We start from the raw sequence: 12,571 nt of genomic DNA, 5'->3' as shown, positions 1-12,571 counted from the left end.
GTAATTGAAAAATGAATTTTAAAAAATTAAAATAAAAAAGCAAAATTCATATGAAAAAGAATTATTCACTTTACATATATATATGTATATATATGTATGTTTACTTTAAAAGCCTTACATTCTTTGTAAATGTAAAATGTAAATTTACTGTAAAATACTTTTTAAAATTCTTCTCAAATATAACTGTTTATGTAAAGTAACATACAATAATTTGAGGAATAATTGTTTCTACAATATGTGATCTTAGGTACGTATATTAAAAAGAAATGTAATTCACAGTTGTAAGGGCTTCCTTTCCTCTGCCATATTTTCAATCTTTCCATTTTTCTTCAATTCTGAATTTTTAGATTCAAAATTAAGTGTTTTTAAAACACATACTTCCTTTTTTCATGCATTTAATGTAGTTTAATGGTCTGAAACATTTGGAAACTTTTATGGATTTTGCTCTTCTTATAGCACATTGACAAAGGTTGGGGAAAAGCTGCAAATGTCATTTTAATTAGGCTAATAATTATATAAATCACAGTATAAATTACTAATTTTGTGTTAACAGCCATTGAATTATTGAAGAAAATGATATGTAGGATTCTGTGGAATAATGTTAATTCTAATGACCATCAGATAATAATCTGAAATTTATGTTAGGCTACTACATGAATTTGAAAAAAAATATTCGTGATAGAATAATGAGTGCTGACAGACGTGGGTATGAAATTAAAGCAGGTGTGAAAGTTATCATGTAGAAGTCTAACCAAGAGAAACCTGAGTTCAAGAAGTCTGGTGGATAGTTAAAAGACATAAAAGTGTTGTAGAGCTAACTGCCTCAGATACCAATAAAAATATTAATACATTAGTGGATAGAACACTCTGAATAGGGCCTGGAATTAAAGGGCGGCAGCTAAAGAGAGGCCTAATTGGTTTCCTGAATGTGCTAAAGTAAAAGGATTAAGTTTATGTATTTTTGAGTAAAATAGACTAGGGTGCGAGTCCTAGCTCCACCATCTATGAGCAGAATGTCCTTGGATGAGTTAGCCAGTATAAATTTTAGTCTCCTCATTATAAAATAAAGATTAAAAACAGTACCTGGTCCATAACGATTTTGTGAGGATTCATTAAATCAGGCAGTCCATGATTACCTGGCATAGTGAGTGTGTGTGTTCAGTATTTACTAGTTATTATTATTTGATAGCAAAATTTGGCACCCTTACTAGATGGCAAGGTCATTGAGTACAAGGACTTCCTTATTTATACTTAGTACCTAACATAATAAATGTTGAACTGCTGAATTGAACACAGAGCTAATAATTTTCTCCTTGTGTAATGGTGTTGGCCTAGGAATTATTCATGAAGTTTCTGTTTTTTGATAGAATGGCTTACTACCATTTCCATAATTTTATATTATAAAATAATGTAAATTGTTTTTTTAAAACAAATATTTTTAACAATAGGCTTTTAAAAATATAATTTATTATGTACATTCTTATTTGGCATTTCTCAGAAATTCTATTCTTTATAGTTAAAATAACCTTTTTAGAATTAATGTTGTTCTTGATTATATTTTTGACCTCATTTGATCCATTTTACTTATTTTAGGTTTATATTAAACCAGCTAAAAATAAATTAGTATCCTTCATCTAAGGTTTTATATTTTGCATAGAGGAAAACTATTTCCTTTTTTTTATTTGGAACCTGAAAATTCATATAGGTGCCATTAATAATTTCCTCTGCTATATGTACAAAAGATTGACATTTAATGAATTTGCTCTCCTGAAACCATTACATGAGAGAAGTATGACTTTCTAAGATGTTTTGTCCTGCCTCTCTACTCAACACCCCTTCAAATAATTTGTATTTAAATACAATGAACCACAGGAAGAGACCCTAGGGGCAACTTTGTACATTCTCACCTTTCTCTGTTCTTTATAAACTCCTTTAGGAAAGTTTTTTGGGCCAAGGCACACACAGCCATGTCACAACATTTAAAAAAAAGTATTTTCTAAAAGGCACAAATTAAATATTCTAAGATACTGGGGATAAATTAATTTCTTTATTCAACAAACATGTATTGTTTATTAATTATATAACCCCATTAGAAATAAGTAAGACAAAAATTAACATGAAAATTTGTACAATTTTCATGGAAGTTATTTTTCATTACAGTAGCCCCTCTCCCCCTTATTTTTGGAGGATACATGCCAAGACCCCCCTAGTGGAAATGCCCAAATCTGGAGATAGCACAAAACATTTTATATGTATATACTGTTTTTTCCTATACCTACACACATACGATAAAGTTTAATTTATAAATTAGCCACAGGAAGAGATTAACAATAGCTAATAATAAGCTAGATTATAACAATATACTGTAATAAAAGTTACGTAAATGTGCTCTCTCAAAATATCTTATTGTACTGTATTCACCCTCCTTCTTGTGATGAGGTGAGATGATAAAATGCAGTAAGTGGAAAACTTTCACCTTTTCACTTAAAGGAAACACTTTATGGCTTCTCTTGGGCATATCAGAATTGCCAGAATCACTACTTTTGCATTTTGGGGCCATTATTAAGTAAAATAAGGGTTATTTGAACACAGCCTTGGGATTCACCACAGTAGATCTGATAACCAAGATGGCTACTAAGTGATGCAAGCTCTGTTTTGAGATGGAGTGAGCCAACATGAGATTTGAGAGTTGAGAGATTTCATCACACTACTCAGAATGACACACAATTGAAAACCTATGAAATGTGGGCTGGCCGAGTGGCTCAGTTGGTTAAGAGCTCGTTTAAGATTGCAAGCTCTGAGCAACAGGTGGCAGGATGGCTCAGCTAAAATAAAGAAAGAAAGAAAGAAAAGAAATAAAAAAAGAAAACTTATGAATTGTTTATTTCTGGATTTTCCATTTTTTATTTTTAGATCATGGTTGACTTTGAGTAAATGAAATCGGGGAAAGTGAAACCAAGGATTGGGGGGCAGGTTAACTGTATATATTTTGTAAAATCCATAACCACTACCTCTTCAGAAGCTCCAAGAAAATTGTAAATGTTATTCAGGTCAATAGATATGTATGCAAGGCTTGGAAAGAAAGGATATGTTTTTGTTAAAACTGACTCTAAAATTTTCCAATAGGATTTCAGGGATTTCACTTTATTTTAATAGTTTGTTTATGCATTTATTAGCAGACTGTACACATATAAAGGGCAATATCATGCCTCACTCAGTGCCTGGCACTTAATAGGCGTTCAATCCAATTTGCATAATGAATGAATGAGTGGTATTGAAATGAATTTCACACAGGCAGCTGCACAAGGCAAATTTGCAACATTTCCCTTGTTTGACTCTTGATTATCTCTGTGATAGATGAAGTATGATTGGATTTTACATTTCTCAAATAAGAACACAAATACAGTAAACATTAATCCAGTGTTCATTAATTTGGAGTTCAGGGTAATTCAGTTTTGGATTACCTGAAATTTACTTCTGCAGAATTAATGAAGAATGATATATTAAACAAATTACAATAATCTTAAAATCATTGACTCTTTAGTGGGCAGATGCTTAGAGCAATGATGTTTAACCTTTTAAAGAAATTTACAATAACTGACTGGATGCAAATGGGTATCTTAATAAAGAAGATTCATTCATTTAGCGAAATAAACTGAACAGACCTTCATGTAGAAATGCTTGACATTTTATTCTATAAAGATATGTTGAAACTTCTACCCAATAGCAACCAAGCAGTGTGTGTAATATAACACTAAAGACTACAGAGGATGCTTAGAGTCCAGTTAGAATTCCAAAGTATGAAAAAATTTTAGAACGACATTAAGGCAAAACATGATTAAGAGCACAGATTTAAAACTACGTGAAAGGTAAAAAATTAGCAAAGTCATTATAATAATTACAATTTCTTGCAAGAAATAAAAATCTAATTTGACCTTTGAAAAAAAAATACTTTTTTAGAACTCATTTCCTCAGGTCTTGAAGTTCCTCCCTCCCCATTAGAATCAATGAATCTCTTTCCATGTGAAGCCTTTCCAAGGATTTTTTTTTTTTTTTGTCTTCAAAGACCCGATTTTACTTTCCGGCTAGCAAACCCGAGGGGGCGCACTCCTTAGGAAGCGACCGGGACTTCCTCTTCCTTCGCAGAGCCTTGAAGAACTCCAGGCTTCCTGGGCTCCCGCGCAGAGCGTGGGGCCGCTTTCTCTCCACTTGTCGCGGAACCGGCTCTTTCCAACAAGCAACCAACCCAGCTGACTGGACCGAGTGGACCGAGTGGGCGAGTGGGCCGAGGGGCCCTCTGGGGCTTGTGGTCTCTGGGACTTTCTGCCTGTCACTTCCCTAAGGGAAGAAAGCAGGAGAGCTGGGCAGCGTTCCACTAGTCGGTGTGGTGCCTGGCCGCCGGGGCCGGCACTCAGCACCCCGCTGTCCAGGGGATGGCGCAGAGTTCCTGCCCCAACGCTTCCTGCCCTGGCTCCCCGCTAAGGGAGCCCTCCCTCCTCTGCGGGAGCCCCAAAGGTAGGTGGGGAAGCGCCCTGCACCCGCTCCCCTCCCCCACCACGCCCTCCTGCCTTGCCCTCCACCCCCGCGGGCCGCACGTGCCTTTCTCGTGCCCTGGGCTTGGCCCTGAGTTCTCACCGTTTGCAGCTGTGTGGAGCTCCACACACTGTTGGGGCTTATCATTGTCAAGTTAAATTAATCGCAGCTGCATTGGAGCTTCAGGAGTCACTGAAGCATAGGCACACAACTTTGTGGATTTCTCTGGGATGGTTCACGCCTCTGAGCTTATTCAAGCCTGGCTTGAACACCAAAATGGTTCCTGTGGCTTCCTGGGGGAAGAAGAGGCCTGTGTTTTGAGGCCTTCGGTGGGGTTGGCAAATCCATTCGTTTAGCAGATCTTTTATTGAGCACCTGTTATATTGGAGGAACTGTGTAAAGTGCTATTAAGTGTCAAAGATGGGACAGTCTCCTCATTTAAGGATCTCACATGCTTGTGCTAGAGATGGATATAGAGATACATAACCATTCAGGGAAAAGGGTGACATTTCATTAGAAGGATCACATAAAATGCTGTAGGACAGAGAGGCTTCATGGAGAAGCTGGCATCTTAAGGAGGGATAGGTACCAGATATTTGGGAAATAGAGGCAGAAGTGGGGAAAACTTTATAGATGAAGAGGTTAGGGAGAAGAGTAAAGGCGAGAAGCCCGGTGCGCATGGAGAAAACTGTATTTTGTATGTCTAGAGTTTCTGAAGTGGCAGGGAATAAGATGGGAGAAGTAGCTTGGACTGAATTATGAAAGGCTTTGAACACATTTTGGACATGAATCCCATTAGGATTCACAGATTACAAAGAAACAAACTGTTTAATATTCATCAAATGCTCATACTATAGAAAAAAAACCACATAATAACATGGACTCTGTTCATGAGCAGGATATATTTGTCAAGGGCTATATTTGTGTCTCATTAATTATACACATTGATCACTTTCTTGGGCTTGTTTGTATTGCCTTTTTTCTATTTAAAACCGAGAGATTCCAGTATATCATGTGGCTGCAATGAGACTCAGTCTTTTGGCAGAGATTTGTGAGTTGCTATCCACTATTCTATTTGTTTTTATTTGAGAAGACTTAGTGCTTTAGGAGGGTTTTAGATCAAGTGCAATAGAGAGCATGTATAATCTGGAGCGTGTGTTATATGGGTGACTTTTAGAGTGGAGAAATGGACCACAAATGATAAAATTCATAGGTAAAATTTGAGAATGAAGGTCAGGGGCACAAATTGATGACTCTCAGTATGGTTTTTATTTTTATTTCATGAATAATGGTGAGAATACCAGTATTTGGAACGAGATTTTCAAAACCAGTATTTTGAAGGCCTTGTTAAAGCTTAGAAAATGTTACCTTCAATATGTTTTAGCATATACCAGTGTGCCAAAAACATGTACACATTTTAAGGATGTTATCTATGTATTACTTTTCAAAGTTGGTTTGAATTATGGTAGCAATGTGTAGTATGATGTTCACTCAAAAGATGGTATTAATCAAATAAATGCTAGCATCATTCATTGTATTACAATTTTAATACAGTTTTTTTCCTTTCTTAAAATATGTACACATTTTTTTGGCACCCTCTGTATAAAGATGTTTGGAGTTCAGTGGATATTGTGAAGATCAGAGAGAATATTTTAGCTCTCTCATAGGGCATTGTATGTTATATGTACGTTAAACTCTGCTATACAAAGACACTTGAAGCTGAAGGCCAAAGTCACAATTTAATAGAGCCAGTTAAATTAGGCCAGGTCACTTTGGAGCATTTTTGAGGTAAACATATGATTGCACTGTGAAGAATGGATTGGAGGGAGTTGGGAGATCAGTCAGAGGGCTGATGCAGTCATAAAGACAACAGGTATCAATGGTTTGAGGAAAAAGTAGACACATTTTTAGATATATTAGGTTATAGAATTGACAGGGCATAATATAAAAGGATAATTGGGAGTAGTGCCACTGAAATCAGAGAGCAAAGTGTTTTAAGAATAGGGGAGTGGCCATTAGGGTCAGATGCTACGAGAAGTAGAATGAGAATTTGCAAGCCAGAAGGCTTGGCAATTATGATGTCATTTTCAACCTTGGTAAGAACAGCTAGTCCTGGTCGCAGGGTTGATACAGCTGGGAGCAACCTGAGTGTGATTATATATTGAGAGATAAGAGTCAGTACAGAAAAAAAGATTGAAAGAGTAGAAAGGAGATGGTTGGTGGAGAAGGTACAAAGGGTTGGTTTGCAATGAGTGCATAGTCTTAGAACATAACTCATGGTATATAAAGACAGAAGACACTGGCCAATAGTTATCAAGGAGCATATCCCAGAACCACCAAACCTTTCTTATATGCTGGCAGAGTGCCTAGGATCTAGCTTGCTTACCTACCCATTCATTTGTTAGGTCAGTCAACTACAATAATATCTTTTTCGGTGCTCGTCTTACGTTGTTGAGATTTCTGTTCTGAACAGACAGGTAATGAGCTCAATGGAATTGACTTGCCACTGAGAGACAGAGACATCAAACAACTAATTAAATAAGGAATTATCCAGTTGCAATTGTGATAACTGATGGGAAACAGGAGTATAGAGTATTAAGAACATATGTATTAGAAGGGACTGTCATGGTCAAAGGGTATCAAGAAAAGCATTTTCAAGGTTAGAATGTTAAAGCTGGTACCTAAAAGAGATCTCACTTGTTACCATGTCAGCCATCCCTTTCCCATGCTGCCTCTCTATTATCATCTACTTCCTGGTTTGCTGTTCACTGATGGGCTCAGTGCACCATCTCTTGAGCACTGAAATGGATTTTATCAGTAGGTTAATGGGGTGAGAAAATTTTCAGGAACCAAGGCTTTGCAAGGATCTTTCTAACACCAGTTATTGCTGCATTATAGTGACTAAATGTGAACTAAGTGGCCATTTAATTTTATTCATGCTGCATTGATTCCCATTAGGTAAAAGAAAGGGTTTGGGTAATGGCAAATCAATAATCATCCACAGCCACTACTGACTTAGCCTCTTAACATCCTTTGGAGGAACCACAACCAGCGGGGATTCTGTCGCTTCTTAATAAGAATTTTTGGTAACAGCCAATGAAAGCTAGTTTTATTTTTTCTTTCATTTAAAATTGTAATGCTCTCTGAGTCAATAATTGGGGAATAAACATCTACTCATGTTTCTATCTTCAGGGAAACAAAGGTATTATTGCTGCTATGATTTTGCATTTATATAGCACTTAAGTGTTGGCTAAGTGATTTTACAATCAATTTTATTGTTCAATTTAAATGATGGCCTAAAGTCACCCCTGTCAAAATATGTTTGGCTGATTCAGAGAAAAGGATCTTTTTAAAAATGGGCCTTCTATGAAGTGGAAGAAGTTTGATCAATCAAAAGACTAGATATAAGACAATGAGAACATCATCTGAAGAGAGCTGGTAATAGAAGGCATTAATCACATACTTTTTTGTTATCTGCCTTTACAATGAAAGAAGAAAACAAAACAAAACAAAACCTATAATAGTAGAAATACAACCCTGCAGGTAGACAACCCCCTTCCTGACTTGGTTTGTAACTAGGGCATCCAGGGATGTTTTATGAGTGACAGTATCTGTTCTATAATGTACATCCTTAAAGCATTAGGTTTTATTTAGAGCCAATTGTTCACAGATTTTTCTGTACAGGGCCGGATCGTAAATACTTCAGACTTTGCAGGTCATACTGTTTCCGCGGCAACTATTCAACTCTGAAGTTGTAGCACTAAAGCAGCGATAGATAATACATAAGTGAATGTGCATGGCTGTTGCAATAAAACATGGTTTATAGAAGTTTGGTTGGCCCATGGGCCATAGTTTGCCAACCTCTGATATATAGCACTTCTGAGATTCTTCTACTGAACACAAGGTGTTATAAATTAGAATGATTGATAGTCAGCTGAAAGCTCTATGAAGACAGAAGTGGACTTGCCTTGTTGACTGTTGCGTCCCTGTGTCTAGCACAGCACCTGACGAGTAGGAGATCATTAAACATATTTGTTGAATAAAGGAATGAGTAGTAAGGATATCTGATGGAAAATTATTTGACTAAGGTTGGCTACATGGTTCTATGTTCAGATTTTCAGGTATTCTATGATACTGCCATATTGGGTAAAGCATATATATTGCCATTGAGTGCTTAGATCGTTTGGAGAACAAATCCAGGGGGATGCCCGATGGATGAAAAACAGCCGGTGCTGTATGACAATCGTAAAGAACCAATAGATCTGTGAATGTCCACCAGCAAAAATACATAAGGTATTATATCGTTTGGGAGGTGACTGAGAGAAAATATATTCGAACCTCACCCAGTCTAGGGCTCTCATTGTTTGCCCTGTTTTACATGGCTTTGCTAGCATTTGTGTTATGTATCCTCCCTTTGGCCTCCCAGAGCTTTTCCTTATCCCTCCCTTCTGCAGGCTTACACCAGTCCCTGCTCCCTCCACAGTCATAAGGATCATCCAGTAGGACGAGGAGTCTTTGGTCCTGTCAGGTGGTCCTCTCCTTACCATGCTCTGTCTCCCAGCTCTGGTAACTGCTCCCTCCTCTCATCCCTTTAGGCCCAGGACTTCCCCTCGGTGAAGGATGCCCCTGCCCCATTGGTGTTATTACTGGCCGCTGGGACACTGTGTTACCCACTTGGGTTGCTCACACTTTCAAAAATAGTCTCTTTATTAAACTCTCTTCACATTGTCCAAATTAAGGTACCCTTAGCTTAGCTTTCTGCCTGGACCGTGATGGTATAGTGTTCTTACCACTTTTACAAAGACACCTAATTGTTTGTCACTGAATGACTTTTAAGCCCTACAAGGTCGGTGACTGTGGTTTCTATTTCTTATAACCACAGATTCTCAGGTGAAAGTGGTCCTGGAAAGTGATCCATGTAAGTTTTCTGTTCAGAATCCGGGTGCATTCTGTGCCATTCCTCTCACATCTCTCTGAACTCGAACACCTTCCACAACAGGGAACTCACAGATCCTAAAACTCAAACATCTTTAGACACATCTGACTGATAGGATATATAGACACAACTTCCATCCATTGTCTTTGTCTTGTCCTTTGAGGTTTCATGTACAAGTCCAATTTACATGTCATGCCTCTGTTTTTCAGACAGTACGTTTTTGAGTTCCTTTACCATCACTGTCTGTTTAAAAGTGGGGTGCTTAGAACAGAATCTCTTTTTCCATGTGTTGTCTGATCAGGCTGAGTTGGGCACGAGTGTGATAACTTTGCCTAGAGAGCTAAAGACGACCTTCAACGGGTATGAGAAGACTCAACGCCCCCTCTTTCCTTGCTTCGTAAATGTAAGAGGGGGCGTGATCCAACCCCACACTATACTCCCCACCTCTGCTGATTTAAGGGTCACATCATAAGAACAGTTGTCTTTGATGATGGCTTAATTTTTATTCCCTGTTATTGGATTTATCTATATTTAAAGGCTGTCTGTCAAAACAGCAAGGTAGTTGACTCACTGCAGGTCTTTAGAGGGCTGTGTCTGCTATCCAATTTTCTTTTGCTTTTCCTCAAATATCAAAAGCACACTAATCATCCTTTCATTACCTTAGGGGGCACTATTTAAAGTATTTTGCTGAGCTTATTTAGGTTTAAAATCTGAAAGGCAGGTATCAGAATATATAGATTTTTAGTATTTTGTTCCTTTTCTTTCTGGACATTCACTGTGTGTTTAGGCACATTACTTCTTGCATTTTGGAAATATAATAAAATATACTGAAATGTAATCTTTTGTGGTAGATTATCAAATTGACTTTAAGGAAATGTTCTGCAGTAGGTTCTTAAGTATACCATTCATTTAAGTCAATTTTTATAATGAAAGTCTAATTTATTTTTTAACAGGCCTCCAAAATATGTCAGGTTCTTTAATTCTTCCTTCTGATTTATTCAGTGATCTCATTTCCCTATTTCATTTTTGATTAGATTGCTTTCATCATGGCAGAACTCAGGAAAATAAATCCTCTTGTATTTAATGTGTGCTTTGGTTTAATTTGGCTAAATAGAAGAATGAAAATAACCCATTAGAAAGTGATTTTGATTGTTGAAGAGAGAGATGTGACTTTTTAAATCTTTAATATAGTTAGGAAATATATTGCATAGGCTGCTTACTAATTGCTCCTTTCCCCATGCCTTCCTTCTATTGCATGGTTAAAAAACAAAACAAAACATACTTGTGATTCTTTTCAAAGTCTCCAAAATGTGTTTTACAATAGCTGATTGTATATGATCCATTTCTTTTTATCTCTTGGAGCAATGATAGGGGAAAACTTTCTCCCTTGAATTGTTTGTGTACTTTAAAGTTCTATTATTCATGCATTAGTTTGTATTTTTTTTTTATTTTCTTATTTGTCTGCCTCTCCAAAGAAGCAAAGCTCCTGAGGGAAGGGTCATCCTTATCCCCACTGCCTAGCACAACCAATAAATGGTGTTGAATGTTTGTTGGCAGAATGTAGGTTTCTCATGACAATCGGCCTTTTTATAATAGAGTGCAAAGCACTTATATAGTTCTTAAGAAGTTGCTGCTTCCTAAAAAATTATTCCTCTTATAAATATGCCTTCTAAATAATCCACTTATTGTATCTTTTAATTTAAAAAGTCATCCACTATCAATCATCCATCTACTTATTTCGTAATTGCTAAGCACTATTTCATCTCTATAATCAATATATTTTTTAAATGACATATTTCCAATAAACTCTCCTCATCAAAACCAGTTTCCTAAAACCAAAATTGGGGTACTTTAAATGCTGTACACATGCAAGTAACTGTGGCATAACTGGATAGCAAATGAAGCAAATGTTTTCAGCTCAAAGACCAAGGCAGTACATTTCATACTAGATTGCTTTTGCAAAAATCTTTAGCAATAAATAAGAGACAGATTCCCAGTTTCGTAGTGTATTCCAAAAATTTGACTACTGCATAAGATCACTGAGAAAGGCACTGATTCAAACTACTTGACAGGAAGCTGGCTTCTTTAATTATTAATATGCTTCCCTTGTTTTCATCACTCATTGATAAAAAGCTAAGACTCAGCAAAGAATTAAGGAAACAACTTCGGAGAATAGTTCAAGTGGTCTGAGTAAATATTTTATCAGCATTATTTTGTACATTTTGTACTTTCCAGTATTTTTAGTGTGTGTTTCTGACTGGAGTCCATCACTTTATGGACCTAATATTGGAACCATATTCAAGTGTTCCCGCACCTTCTCTCCCTCTTTCCAATCTGACAGCAAGCCCTGCCATTTCACAAACATCTGTTAGAGCTTCCCATATTCTTTGTGCCCTCTTTCAGGGTCCTTGTCTAGTTCTCCTTCCAGCCCGTCTTTACTGTGGGGTGTCAGTAGTCCCTTAGCTCCATCCTACCCAGCATAATCCTCTTCCTAAAACACCTCTGGGATCATTTCACTCTTCCACTCAGAAGACTGCACCTGTTTCCAGCTGTCCACTGTATTAAGTTCAAACTTCTTTGACTAGCTTTCAAGATCCCAACTTTCCTTTCTGGTATTATTCCCTTTAGTCCCTAAAATACCTTAATCTTTAGTCAAGGAGATCCATGCACTCTCCCACCAATACCCATGGCATAATCTGCTGTCTGCTCTTCCTGTCCTCCCCATCTGCAGTGCTCTTTTTTTCACTTTCTTTCTCTGAGTTCTAATCATCATCCTTCATATCTCCCAGGCCCCCTCCAGAGGTTCTTCCTTCGCTGTTCACATCAGCCCACATGTGCCTTTTTCCTTGAGCTCTTAATAGATTTATAGTAAGACCCATGTGGAGGCAGAGGCTTTGGAGGCAGTAGGCCTGGAATTGAATCACAGCCACATACTAGTCTCAAGTGGACAACATTGCGTTGAGTGTTTACCATGTGCATGATAGGTTTATAGGGGTCCCATGCCTTAACTAATTTTATCTCCTCAGTAACTTTGTAAGTTAGGTACCATTTGGTTTCCCATTTTATAGATGAACAAACTGAGACACAGAGAGGTTGAGTAAC

At 37.2% G+C, this 12,571-nt stretch overlaps 1 protein-coding gene across 2 annotated transcripts in view; it reads left to right on the top strand.

Moving 5' to 3' along the window:
* The first annotated feature begins 4,155 nt into the window (after positions 1–4,155).
* MEI4 (meiotic double-stranded break formation protein 4) overlaps positions 4,156–12,571 on the top strand; it is a 188,589-nt gene continuing 180,173 nt past the window's right edge. For both annotated transcript variants that reach the window (XM_019628268.1, XM_019628267.1), the window contains exon 1: positions 4,156–4,515. In XM_019628268.1, the coding sequence (XP_019483813.1) occupies positions 4,434–4,515 (82 nt within the window). In that variant the 5' untranslated portion in view covers positions 4,156–4,433. The remainder of the gene's footprint in view (positions 4,516–12,571) is intronic.

This window comes from Hipposideros armiger, unplaced genomic scaffold (assembly GCF_001890085.2).
Source record: "Hipposideros armiger isolate ML-2016 unplaced genomic scaffold, ASM189008v1 scaffold_775, whole genome shotgun sequence".
Taxonomy (NCBI): domain Eukaryota; kingdom Metazoa; phylum Chordata; class Mammalia; order Chiroptera; family Hipposideridae; genus Hipposideros; species Hipposideros armiger.
This window is presented reverse-complemented; position numbering and strand designations above follow the sequence as displayed.